Genomic DNA, 13,947 nt, shown 5'->3' with positions numbered 1-13,947 from the left:
AATTTCAATATTATATCAGCACAAATGTTTGCAAAGGTGAAAGCTGGTGAAAAACTTGTTTCAATGCACTGTGCAAAACTAGTTGCTTGTTGTGGTGCAGAGATTCAAACTGATGGTGCAATAGTTCTCACTTACCATTCTGCTGGAAACAGCTATGACTTGCAGTTTTATGTATTCAAAAGGCATATGCAGTCATTGTTAGGCCTCGAACCAGGGTTGCCAGACGTCCCTATTTGGGCGGGACTGTCCTGAGATCAGCAGCCTGATCCTGAGTCCTGCCCTGCCGGTTTAAATCCCGGCCAGCCTCCGCTTTGTTTTTTTTTGTTTTTGATTGGCCCGTATACCTGGCATACAGGCCAATCAAAAATCGCTAAACACGGAGCTACTTCTGTTGAATGCAGAACTGCAATGTTCCGCATTAAACATGAGAAGCTCCGTGTTTAGCTGGTATACGGGCCAATAAAAAATCGCTAAACACAGAGCTACTTGTGTTGAATGCGGAACTGCAATGCATTAAACACTAGAAGCTCCGTGTTTAGTGCAGAACTCTGTTCTGCATTAAAGATTTTTTTTGTGCTCTTCACTTGCCGTGAAAGACTTTTTTTTTTTTTTTGTCCCTACCTGGCTGGTTGGAAATCTGGCAACCCTGCCTCAAACACACTGAGAATGGGACTGATTTCATTTAATAGGAGGTTCACCCTATAAGTTTGAACAACCACAATAGTTTTACACAGAATATTTTTTGTGAATATGCTGATATTGTCAAAGACAAGCTTGGCAAGCTGCCAGTCACATATTCCATGAGGTTAAACCATGAAGTAAGCCAAGTTGTCCAACCAGCAAGGAAGATTCCAGTAGCAGTGCAGAGCAAAGTAAAAACAGCACTAGACAAAATGGTGAATTCAGGTGTAATAACTCCAGTAAAAGAACCAACTGAATGGGTATCCTTCATGGTCGTAGCTAATAAGAAATGCTCAGATGAAATTTGAATATGTATTGATCCTATAGATTTAAACAAAGGGCTTAAATGTCATTATCTGATGCACACAGTAGATGAAGCAGCAGCTCTCATGCCAAATGCCACTATTTTTATTCAGTCTTAGATGCAAAAAGTTCATTTTGGCAGATTTTGCTGGATTACAATTAATTGTTAACTTCTTTCAGTATGCCATTTAGAATGTACAGATTTTTGAGAATTTGGGATAAATTCTACCATTGAAGTATTTTAATGTGCAATAGAACACATTTTTTCAGGTTATCCATGTGCTATCATAGTAGACGGCATTATTGTAGGGGGCAATGGTGAAGACGAACTTGATAGAAACCTCAGTAAAGTTCTAGATCATGCATGTGAATGAAGCCAGTCTTAAACTGAATTCTCCAAAATGTAAATTCAAGCTGAGAGAAGTTACTTATGTGGGTCATTTGTTTACTAGTTCTGGCTTACAACCAGATGCATCTAAACAAGCTGCAATTCTTGAGATGCCAGTTCTAGATAATGTCACTTTTTTGCAACGTTTTCTTGTTATGGTGAACTATTTAGGAATGTTCATCCCACACCTGAGTGAGCTTTCAGCACTGTTACATGAGTTGACATGCAAAAATGTAAACTGGTCCTGGTTGGAACAACACCAAAGAGAATTTGAAGTTCTGAAACAGAAAATGTTGGTCAACCCACTTTGAGATATTATGATGTTCACAAGGCAGTAACTCTTTCATGCGATGTTTAAAGTATGGTCTTGGTGCAGCATGTCTTCATGAAGACATACTAGTAGCCTATGCATCCAGAACTAATACCCCAAACTGAGATACAATATGTGCAAATTGAAAAAAAAGCTTTGGCAGTAGTGTTTGCATGGTTGAATTTCCATGATTATATTTATGGCAAAACTGTTCAAGTAGAGACTGATCACCAACCTCTAGTGACAATTCTGAAAAACCCAATTCATTCAGCCCAAGCACGTTTGAAATGCATGATGGTAAAATTGCAAAAGTACAATTTCAATATTATCTACACAAAAGGCAAATATTTATACTGCAGATGCTTTTTCGAGAGCACTCAGATAAACTACAGAACAGCATGACAATGAGAAATCAGACCTGGAAGTCTTGGAAGTCAAAAAATTTTCCTCATCACATCTTGATCAGTTTAGACAACACACAGCTTTAGATTCTGTTCTTCAGAAGCTGACACATGTTATTAGTTAAGAATGGCCAGTGCGACAAACCAGTCTACCACTTGATGCCCAGAAATATTTTCCTTACCAAGACGAGCTCATGATGGAAGATGGAATCATCATGAAAGGTCCTAAAGTAGTAATTCCTACAATGCTACAACAGGAATATATCCAGATTTTACATCATGGATACCCGGGCATCGATTCTACCAAAAGGGCAAGAGGCATAGTATTTTGGCCTTCTATGTGAAAAAATATAGAGAAGGAAATTCTAGCATGTTCTATGTTCAATAGTACTAAATTGCACCAACTAAAAGAAACACTTCAGCTAAACCAGATTCCTGAACTACCATGGCCACCAAATCAATGACTGCTACTGATATTTTCAAATGGAAAGGTCAACATTACTTAGTGTTACTAGACTGTTACTTGAATTGGTTTGAAATTGACCTTCTTCCTAATCTAATGTCCAGCACTGTCATCACAAAACTGAAGAGCATTTTTCTGTGCATGGTAATCCACACAAGGTGATATCTGACAATGGTACGCAGTTTACAAATTAGCAGTTCAAGAAATTTGCTGAAGTTTGGGACTTGATCCATGTTACTAGTAGTCCTGAATACCCCCAGTCCAATGGATTAGCTGAGTGTGCAGGCCAAAGTTCAAAATGTTTGTTGGAGAAACCTAAGAAAGATGGTACTGACATTTGTCTTAACCTTCTCATTCTCAGACGCATTCCCCGAGATAACTTTCTTGGTTCACCTGCTCAAAGATTACTGTCTAGACAGACGAGAGCAACCTTGCCAATCAGTAAACCATTACTGATCGAAATGCAAAGAACAACAAAGAGATCAAAACCCAACTTTTGAAGAAACGTCAGTCACAAAAGTTGTACTACGATAAATCTTGCAAACCTCTTAGACCACTAAGACTAGGAGAAATCGTAAGTATGCAAACAACCAGAGGTTACGACTGAGTGGGTGTTATCAAAAATATCTGTGAGAAACCAAGATCTTATATTGTTCAATCAGGGGGAATGGAATTTTGAAGAAACTTAAGACATATATTTCCAAAAGCTCTATTTCTCAGAGCGACCTTACACGTGTTCCATTTCGCAGGACAGTGTATTTTCCTCAAATAATCCTGATGTTATCCCTAAAGTTCCTACTGAGAAGAACTCCCCAGAGACTGTCCCTGTTGCGTAACCCAGTCACAGCTTTTATATAACCAGATTGGGTAGATTTTCCAGACCCAATCCAAAATACACAGCTACTTCGACTGGAGTTTGATTTGTTATTAATATTGAAACATTATCTAGCATATCCATTGTTTTGTTCTCCTATTGCATGTTGAAGAAATCAAAGAGAGAGGATGTACATCGTTATGTATGTTCCTACTGAGCCACTGTAACTAGATAGCACATGCATATAAGCACTGAGCACATGTGACAACAGTGCCATTTTGTACAGTCCGCCAGAGTGTATGCAGGCATGAATGGAGATGCACATGGGCATGTGTTTGAAGTAATGAGTGAATCAGTTAGCTTAAATACTTGTTCTAATTACATTTCTTGACAATCTTATGTACGGTAAATATCTTGAACCCATGCACTGCTTCATCGTCTCTTTTGAAAACAAGAGACAAGCGACAGTTTAGAACAGCACTGTTCCTTAAAGTGACTTGTAACATGACAACCATAATGGCAAAAATGGTTCAAAGATTGTTATAACTTTAACTGACATTGTCATTTATTTTTCTCTGTGCTTTCTTTATCTGTGCCTGCTGACCACCCACCCCATTCCTACTGGCCCTGAATCCATTCATTCTCCCACTGCTCAAAAAGCCCCCTTTATGGGTAGAAAAAACTGCTAAAATGGGGATGTCATTCAGTCAGTCATTGAGGTTGCTTGCATCCTCTCTTGCACCAATCCCAACCCCTGCTAGCTGATGTCAGACTCCTTGTAAATATGGTGTCTTACTTCTCCCTCCCCATGTGTTTGAATACTCGCCCACATGCAGATGTGAGCCACCACCACATTACTTTTTCATTCCTGTGTGTGGCAATAACTTCTTATATTGTTGCAGAGAAATTACAGACAAAAGGATCTTCTATATGCAATTGCATCTTAAATTTTAGTCACGCTACTTGTGACTGGAGTTATCCAGATAATTTCTGTTAGCGTCATGCTGCTGATAGGTTTAAGGAAATTAAATTGTATGGCTCATTACTTATGTAAGGCCCCATTTTGTCTGATCCTGCATTACCGTATCCACCAATTTGTACAGTTTTTACTGTAACTTGTCGAGTTACAGTTTGCACCAGTTCAACAGGAACAACCTCTTAAAACAAAATGAGGGGACAGGGGCATTTCTCCACACCCCAAACTTTTATATACCTTTTGCATGCCAACTCCGTGGTCACACAAATACAATAAAAGGAGATATCTCCCCAAAGAAAGGAATCACTGTTTGCACACTCATAGCAACTGGACTGGTAGTAATTTGTATGAAAGGGTCACCAGGGGAGTCTGCACTAAATGAAGAGTAGAAAAGCATTTAGCACATGTCCATTGTCCCATGTTTATCCATCCTGCACTATTTGTTTGCCTAGCATTCCACGTTAATAGTGTCCACTAATGGATGCTCTCAGTGGCATTTTCAGTATTATTTTGTAGATTAATTCAACATTTATTAGCCTTGACATCCTGCTAACTGCACTCTCTTCTGCGACCTACTGTAATTCTAATCTTTCTCTGGCTACTGAATCTCTGGATCCTACTCCATTTAAGACTTCATTATATGTTATGTTTTCCTCAGAAAGTAATCACCTTTGCACCTTTTTAGAAATTGAACAGCTGTATCTCTTAGTACATCTCTTTCAATTGTTCACCAAACTGGCAATGTTTTGTAATCTACACTGCTGTTAGCAAATGCTATGTGTTCAAATGTTTCTTCAAAGTCTCTATAATTTCTTTAAATGTTTTTTATTTGGTCTAGCTATTGTCACCAAACATTATAATGGTCTGTTTGTTCTGGCACACACTATGTTTCACAACACTGGAACTATTTTTGTATTTGAGAACGTAATTTGCTGTATAATACACTTAATTCTTACATAGTTGCCTAATGTTGTATGCTACCTTAAAAAGCATTAATATAGCCAAGATGCTTAGTCTTTTTAAAGGTCTATCCATATTTCAGTCATAGGCATTTACTTTAGGTCTCCCTGCCTCACCCAAACTAGTACATATGCACTTTTTAGGGTCTTTCTCCCCACTGTGCCTGTGAACCATCAAGCCTCCTCTTATTTGACCCAAGTCTACTCATTCTTGAACAGAGAAGACCCCCAGATCAGCTGACTGGGAGTTGTCTGAAGGTAACATCACTGAGGCAGACTTCAAGGAGTTCATGTTCTTGTAGAAATTAGTTTCTTTGTAATTTAACCAAGTTTGATTTCTTATTTTACTTTAGTTTTGGGGGGGGGGTCAGAGTGCAGATACACAGAAAGGTCGGAGTGACTGCAGGTGAAGGTTTATAAACACTGATTATAGTGGAGGCTCTAGCAGAGGGTCACAGGTACACAGGGTCATAAATTCATACCAAGCTATCAGTATAAACTTAGCCACTGCAATTTCCACTACTTCCCCCTCTATCTATAAGGGCTTAAGAACATAGCCCATGGGTGAATTTATTTATCCCCATCCACTCATCAAGGCAATATTAAAGAGAGCTAGGTAGCTACTTTGCTTGATGTGGATTGTAAGCTTATTCCATAGGCAGGAAATCATTTGGTTGTGACATGTATTGTCCTAACAAGTTCTGTTAGGTCTGAGTGTGTAAACTTAGGTCCTTAGAGCAGGTATTGGTGCTACATCCCATTTTTCAAATGTGTAAGAGGTTAGTCAGGAGTGGGTCTTTCCTAACCCTGTATGCCAAGCAGAGGTCACCACTCAAGAGACTATAAGAGATGACGAAATGTGCTCTTAACCACTCTGTATAACTAATGGAGCTTATCCCTAGGAATTTTTTTATAGGTTCATAGATTAGTACTAGGCTAACTGCCCTTGTGGGCCATTTTAAGCCTGGCCAATTACCCCATGTAAGAATCAAACCCTGCACCTTGGGTCTATAGACTATCGCCCACAAATAAACACCTGTTCTGTATTTCAAACCCAAGACCATCACACCTGTAGATCACTGCATTAACCTGCCTCCCCACAGCTCTTTAAATTAGTACCAGACTAACTTTCATTGTGGGCTATTTCTAGCCCTGCCAATTATCCCATGTAAGAATCAAACCTGCATATTGTGCCTATAAGTTAAATACCTTAACTACTATGCCAACCTCCCACAGGGAGAATTCTGAGTTTTGCTCAATGTGGATAATTTCCCCTTAAAAGTGACACACCCAACATGGGGCTTGAACCCATGACCCTAAGATTAAGAGTCTTATGCTCTACCAATTGAGCTAGCCAGGCTACTTTTTTAAGGAATGGTTTTGGTTGTTTTCAAGATGTACAATATGATTACATAGGCACATGCCAAAGGGATGCTCTTGCATGGGCCTAATTAGAGAGGTGTAGAGGGTACAATAAATTCATTTGAACTTGAGGATATGCCATTAATAATTAGTTGAGCAAGGCAGAAGGATTTCCTGACAATATTTGATATTTGGTAACCAAATGAAAGTTCAGTCTATGTATGTGCAAAGGTCTCCAAAGACAGGATCAGCTTTGTGGAGGATATCATTTATGTGGTTAAGTGCATGACTGTTCCTCTTTCCCAAAGCATACTATACTACATTTTGTATCATTGAATTTGAATGTGTGGTCATGACACCAAGCAGTAGTGTGGTTCAGATTCACATGCAAAATACAGTATCAGTAGGAGAGAGAATGACAGAACTCAGTTTGCAGTCTTCGGCAAACATTGTCAGTTAGAGACCTTTGACATCAGCTTGAACATCAGAGAAGTACATGTCAAAGAGGAGGGGACCCAATACAGAATCCTGTGGGACACTGCTGATGATCACTCTTCAAGACTTGGACGACAGCCATAATGGTGCCCTTACACAAGGGCTGCAGACCAATCAGTCCCACTAGTATTATTTGTGAGGTCATGGAGGGTATTGTTACAAGACTCATAAATTATCATATCAGCAGCCTACAATCTACTGATTGTAGTCAGTTTGACTTGTAAAAGTTAGATCCTGTCTACTGAATCTGGTGGAATTCCTTGAGAGGATAGCTGTAGCAACTGATAAAGGCCAGTCAGAGTGCATAGTCTTTCTGAATCTAGCTTAGACTTTTGATACTATTACACACACTGGTATTATCAAAAATCCATCCACAACTTCTTTTTACCACTTTTGCAGTGACTGTTTTCAGCCAATGAGAGCGAAGCGGGCACACAGAGCAGGAAGTCAATTTTTTAAGATGTGCACTGAGAGCAGGAAAATTGAAAATATTGCACCTTTTATAAATTAATATTAAACTTTTCTTTAAAATTATTATTACGTGGCCTGGCCCCCCAGGCCGGCACCAGGCCGTAGGCAACTGCCTAGGTCTCCTTTTACTGGATCTGGCCCTGCAGCGGTCACTGTAGGCAATGGTATAGGAGCACTAAATGTGGATTTGAGTTCACAGCTACTGCCATCCCAGACTGTCTCAGCATGGGTCATGATGTAATGTGTGGACTAACCTGTTATTCTTTTTTTTTTATTTTCAGAAATCTATAAAAAACAAGTGCCTGTTCCAACAGGAGACACTGGAGGAAATGGAGTAGAAGAACAGACAGCAATGAGTCCACATTTACAGCCCTCACAGCCTGTTCCAGTGGAAATCAACACAGGTAATGACATAATCTGCCTCTTTAACCTGGCTGCATGCATTTGATTTACTTCTCCAACCTGTTTACTGCAAGAGTAAACTTATCCAGTTATGAAGTATGTCACATTTTCACAACTTTCCAATATTCCATCAATCCACCCTCCAAACAACCCTTCTTCTATAACATCATAAGCAGACAGCACTCTGCAAGGAGCAGGGAGGTCTTCCTTTACTGTACTTTCCTTCATTACTTGCATACCGTAACTATGTATCGGTTTTATATACTACAGCTCAGTTATACAGTGTAACCTAGTTTGTTTCATTTAGCATGCACATGTATCATTGCTATCACCTTTGTTTCTGTCGGTATATTATCATATCGCAGGTGCCTTTGATTGTTGGCTGTTGTTTTAACACAGTTCTCAGTAACAGCTACTCCCACAGGGATCACAGAAGGTAATGGTTTAGGAGGACTGACTGCAGTATAACTGATAACTCCCACAGTCCCACCTTTTCCCAGCAGGGGTCACTGTAGTTAATGGTACAGCAACACTGATTGCAGGGGAGAGCTCAAATTTACTACAGTCCCAACAGCAAGGATCACTTGTAAAGTAAAACTGTTTTTTCTTTTGTCCTTTTTTGCAATATTTTTTTTCTTTCTCCAGGAATGGATAAGCCGCAACAAGTTACTGCTCCATCAGGAGGTGTTGGAGGTAATGATGCAGAAGAGAAGGCCAGAAGGGACTCACAGACTCTACAGTCACAGCATGTTCCAGTTGAAATCAACAGAGGTAATGGTATAACAGCATTCTCTGACAGGGGACTTGTGCATTATGTAGTCCTGGCCTCTCTCTCAGCAGGTAGGTTAGGTAAAAGTGTCAAAACACTGGCTGTGAAAGAAACTGACAACTAATACAGTTCTAGAGTCTTCCAGCAGGGGTTCACTGTAATTAAAATAGTAGGCACACCATGCAGAGCTCACAGCCACTGAAGTCCCAGCCTCAGTCCATGCACCAGGTACCTTGTAGGTAAACATATGGGAGTACTGCAGTGATACTTTGCTTTTTTTATAGCTCTGAAAAACAATAGAAGTCCCATAACATGCAGCTGTAATTATAGAACGATGTCAAGCAATGGTAAAGGACCAGTGGCATAGAGGTATAAAGTCATGTGGCATAGATGGATGAAGTCAAGTGGCATAGAGGGATAAAGTTGTGTGGCATTGATGGATAAAGTTGAGTGGCACAGAGGAGTAAGGTTATGTGGCATAGATGAATAAAGGTGTGTGGCACAGATGGATAAAGTAGAGTGGCACAGAGGAGTAAAGTCATGTGGCATAGATGGATTAAGTCGTGTGGCATAGATGGATAAAGTTGAGTGGCATAGAGGAATAAAGTCATGTGGCATAGATGGATAAGTCATGTAGCATAGATGGATAAAGTCGAGTGACATAGACGGATAAAGTCGAGTTGCATAGAGGGATAAAGTCATGACTATGACTGAGGCAAGTTGAGTTTGATTAGTGGTTCAGGGGCCTGTTTGAGCTAGTAAGCGGGAAGGGAGGAATGAATCAACACTACCAGCTCGCCTTTGATTAGGGGAGGTTATGGAAGCATACGGAAAGCACATATTCTTTTGATAGACATCCTGATGGAGACTGGGAACTACAGCACAGCTCTATCTGCAAGCAGATTGGGGGGCAGTCTTGGGGTGGTTATCTAACTTGTGGAAGTGAATGACAATCTGTGTGCTAAACCCTGAATATGTTACTGAGCATGTAATGTTGGGAGAGGGTGTAATGAGGGCACCATTCCCATCCATCTCGTCTCTTACCATTAGGGGTAGGAATAATTTGTAGCTCCAACTCTTACTCATCTCGAATCTTACGATCCTAGACACGAATAGACTGTAGTTACAACTCCCAGTCATATTGACCCTTACCTTCAGATGCATGAATAGGCTGTAAGTACAGTTGCCAGTCATATTGACCCTTGCCATCAATGGAATTAGGCTGTAAGGTTTCACTTCACAAGGAAAACATGAGAGAGTGGAGTAGCAGGGGGGAGGTTTGATGGTCATGGAGGGGGGTGGTGGTAGCAAAAATAAATAAATACATACAGTACATAAATAAAGGCACAGGAATATCTGAATAGTGAGGTGGGGAGCTCATAACTGTTATAATCCCAATGTCTCCCTGTAAGGGTTCACTGTTGGTACCTTGAAGGTACACTAACTGTGGGTTGAACCCCATCTTTCTGCAGTCCAGTTCTCCTCTAGTGGGGTCATAGTAAGTAATTCTGATAAAGAACAATCCATGTGTGTCACAGTTGCTGCTGTCACAGCCTGTTCAATGGGAAGCCAGTAGAAACAATGGCTTAAAAGCATTCTCTGCAGGGAAGTCACACATTCTGCCACTACAGCCTATTCCAGTATATAATATATTTGGATAGGTATATGACAAAGAGGCATTATATTTTAGTCTATTGTGGGCCTAACTATGGAGAAGTAGAAAGGTATGTTTAACTCCTTTGATCTGGAGAACATGCCAAGATCTATAATAAATGCAATTCACTTTGTGATAAATGCAGGAAAGTTCCTGTGTGCCACACCATACGATGCTCCAGTTTGAGAACATTGTGATGACACAAGGTATTAGTGTGGCTAAGGCACTCTTGCAGGATATGGCTATCTGCAGAAAAGTTAATGATGGTGCTGAGTTTGCAGTCATTGGCAAACTTTGTCAGTTATAGACCCTAGACATTCACTTGAACATCGAAGGAGAATTTCAATAGTGTGGACCCAATATGGAGTCCTGTAGGACACTAGTCCTAACTGATGTCTTCAAATATAGTGTGTCACTAACCTTCACTCTGTGTGTGTGTGTGTGTGTGTGTGTGTGTGTGTGTGTGTGTGTGTGTGTGTGTGTGTGTGTGTGTGTGTGTGTGTGTGTGTGTGCGTGTGTGTGTGTTCTGTTTTTGAGCCAGTTCGCAATTTAATGGGTTACACATGAGCTTAAATTTGAGACAGTGAGGTTTTTAATAATATTAGAACAGAAAATAATATCAAATGTCTTAACTAGATCAAATAGACAGTGTACAGCGATTGGCCATTATCAACAACCTTAGCCACCCTCTCATAGACATCCATCAGCAGGCAGGACCTAACCTTTACAAAGCCAAAATGAATATTATCGATATTTATGAGTTCCATAATACATATACTCTATACCTTTACAGATCCTAATAGTGAGACTCAATGATCTGTAGTTTCAAGGGTCAGTGGCAGCACCCCCTTGTGTAGAGGTACCACTATGGCAGTTCTTCAAGTCTGTGGCATGTATCTAGTGGGCCGGCTGAGGCTGAAGAGGTTTTATAAAGGCTATGTTTGGTGCTAACTATGGAATTACCTGGAATATTGTCAGGGCTCATAAAGCTACTTATTTGGTTTGCAGAGTGCACTTAATGCCTGTTGAGTGGTAATTATTGTGGAGGCAGTGAATGAAGAGCTATGTGGAAAGACAGGGAGCAGATGTTAAAACTGCAATTCAATTTACCTGTTAGTATATTAGCAGTGTCATCTAGTATGGGCTAGGTTTTGTTATTTGAGATGGGGTCTATGTAATATTGAGTGTTTCTTTCGAGATTCCTAAGTATAGATGATAGAAATCCTCATGTAACTAAACTACAAATCCAAAAAAGGATCACATTAAGGTGTTTCTACTCAAAGCCAGAAGTTTCAACAACAAATTGGCAATTCTTGAGGAGGCTTTCCTGTGTTGAGAATGTATCCATATCTGTGAAATTACTGAAATGTGGTTTAGATGTTCATAAAACATTCACTCCATCTCTGGGTTTTGTGACTGTCATGCCTTAAGACCTGATGGGAATTGTGGTGACAGCCCCTATATTTGTTAGGGACCATATCACCTCTAGGCAGATACCCAGAGACCTACAAATGGAACTCAGTTAACTCCAAATGAAACTAAACAGGACCAAACTTCAGTTTAAAGCCTGTTGCAGGACACACTCTATAGGTTCATAGGTTTGTACTAGGCTAATGACCACTAGGGCCTTTTTAAGCCTAGCCATGCATCCCAAATCTCCCTTGGTGGAGAAAGCAGGGGTTTGGGATATGAAACATTTACTATCAGGAGCCTGGGAGATGAACCATTTACAGGCTGCCTGTGTTCATTAGAGACAAGTGCCAAATCAGGGGTGAATTTCCAGTTCCCATCCAATTGTCCAAATTACATTTGAATTGGGTTAGGGAGGAACTCTGCTTCACATGGATGAGAAGCCTGTTCCAGAGAAGGGGTAGTCTGTGGGTTACATATCTGTGTCTCCAGCATGTCCTATTTATATGGCAGGCAAGGTTTAAGTCTTTAGAATGGGTAATTCTCATGCTGTTTATTTTGGGAGGTAGGCAGGAGGCAGAAGGTTCAGCAGACAAGGGTCAGAAGATACCTTGTATGCCAGGCATAGATCTCCTCTCAAGAGCCTGTAGGAGAATGTAGGCATAGGGTTTGAGGTGTTCTGTAAAAGACATATTATTCACACCCTGTATTCTTCTCTGTGGATGTTCCAGTTGTTGGATGTCCCTTGTTAGGCACATACCAAAGGGGACATGATACCCAATGATAGGTCTGATGAGTGCCGAATACAGTGGAACAATGACCTCCTTGGACTTGGATTTCATACCTTTGTTTATAAGTTGCACAACATAGAATGTTTTCCTCACTACCATAGATAAGTGATGGTTGAAGGTTAATTCATTATCTATGTGTTTACTCAAGTGCTTGACAACTTGGTTGACTCTTAGGAGTGTGTTATCAATATGGTAGCTACCAGGGGTGGCCAACTTCCCAAAGGATACTATTATGCATTTCTTGGCATTTAATTTTAGTCCATGGCTTTGACACCAGTTATTTATCTGTGTCAGCCTTTCTTGGAGATTATTAGGGTCAGTGGGGGGAAGTCTATGACTGCTCATAATTTGCAATTGTCTTCAACTCTGGTCAGCCAAAGGCCCTTGATATTGGCCTTGACTTCAGAGAAGTAGGTGCCAAAAAGGAGCAGTCCCAGGACTGATCCTTGAGGAACTCAGATAGTGACTGGCCTCTTTATAGTGGTGGACTCCCCAATTCTAACTTCCTGAATCCTGTCTATGAGCCAACTGGCTATCCACTAGGTGCATAAGGATGTACATCTAACCATTGAGTTTGTCAGCAATGCCCATTTGGGTATTGTGTCAAATGCCACGTCCATGTCAAGGTGGGCTATGTGAACCATTTTGCTTTCGTCCTTTGCTTTGATGACCTTCTCAATGAAATCCACCAGGCTGAATAGGCATGACATGCCTTTGAAGAAACTAAACCAAGTTGGGTTCTGCATCTGGAGTTTCCCTTTGTCATTACCGATCATTTCCATGACAATTCTTTACATGGCTTTGAATGTGAAACTAGTGATACTTATGGGTCTATAGTTTCCAGGGTCTGTAGATGGCCCACCTTAGTGCAGAGGGATGATAGTTGCTGTTAGCCTGTTTGGTGGCTGTGGTTAAATAGTGATTCCAGATGGCATTTCACATATTAACCTTAATGGCTTCTCTCAGACCATCACTTCCTCAACCAGAATTAACAAACCAAACCAAAAAGAGAGCACCTTAGATTGGATAGTCATTAATAATCATCACCAAACTTATAGAGTACAAACAATCAAACCAAAAACCACCTCCAGAGGAAGCCTAGATAGGCAAAAATAGTAAAATGAAAAAAAGGCTTCCACCACAGCAAAAAGTTCACTGAGAAATTCTGTCAAAATGTAGGCTTTAATAAAATGAAGAAATAAAAAGCACAAATTGTGCTGTTCAAGTTGCAGGTCAAACAGGATAAGCACTTTCAGTTAAAAAACCTTCTTCAGATCCTGGTGTGTAGACCTGACTTA

At 40.4% G+C, this 13,947-nt stretch overlaps 1 protein-coding gene and 1 non-coding gene across 2 annotated transcripts in view; one reads left to right on the top strand and one right to left on the bottom strand.

Annotated features, from left to right (window-relative positions):
• LOC122807960 overlaps window positions 1-13,947 on the top strand; it is a 114,192-nt gene that overhangs the window by 38,556 nt on the left and 61,689 nt on the right. The window contains exons 4-5 of the mRNA XM_044078992.1: window positions 7,905-8,027; window positions 8,671-8,796. Coding sequence (XP_043934927.1) covers window positions 7,905-8,027; window positions 8,671-8,796 — 249 coding nt within the window. The remainder of the gene's footprint in view (window positions 1-7,904; window positions 8,028-8,670; window positions 8,797-13,947) is intronic.
• TRNAK-CUU lies at window positions 6,583-6,655 on the bottom strand. The gene has a single exon. It is a non-coding gene; the product is annotated as a tRNA-Lys (tRNA).

Source organism: Protopterus annectens, chromosome 8.part0 (assembly GCF_019279795.1).
Source record: "Protopterus annectens isolate FY-2018-M chromosome 8.part0, PAN1.0, whole genome shotgun sequence".
In the NCBI taxonomy this organism is placed as follows: Eukaryota; Metazoa; Chordata; order Ceratodontiformes; family Protopteridae; genus Protopterus; species Protopterus annectens.
Note: the sequence above shows the minus strand (reverse complement) of the source record. Positions and strands in the feature narration are given on the sequence as shown.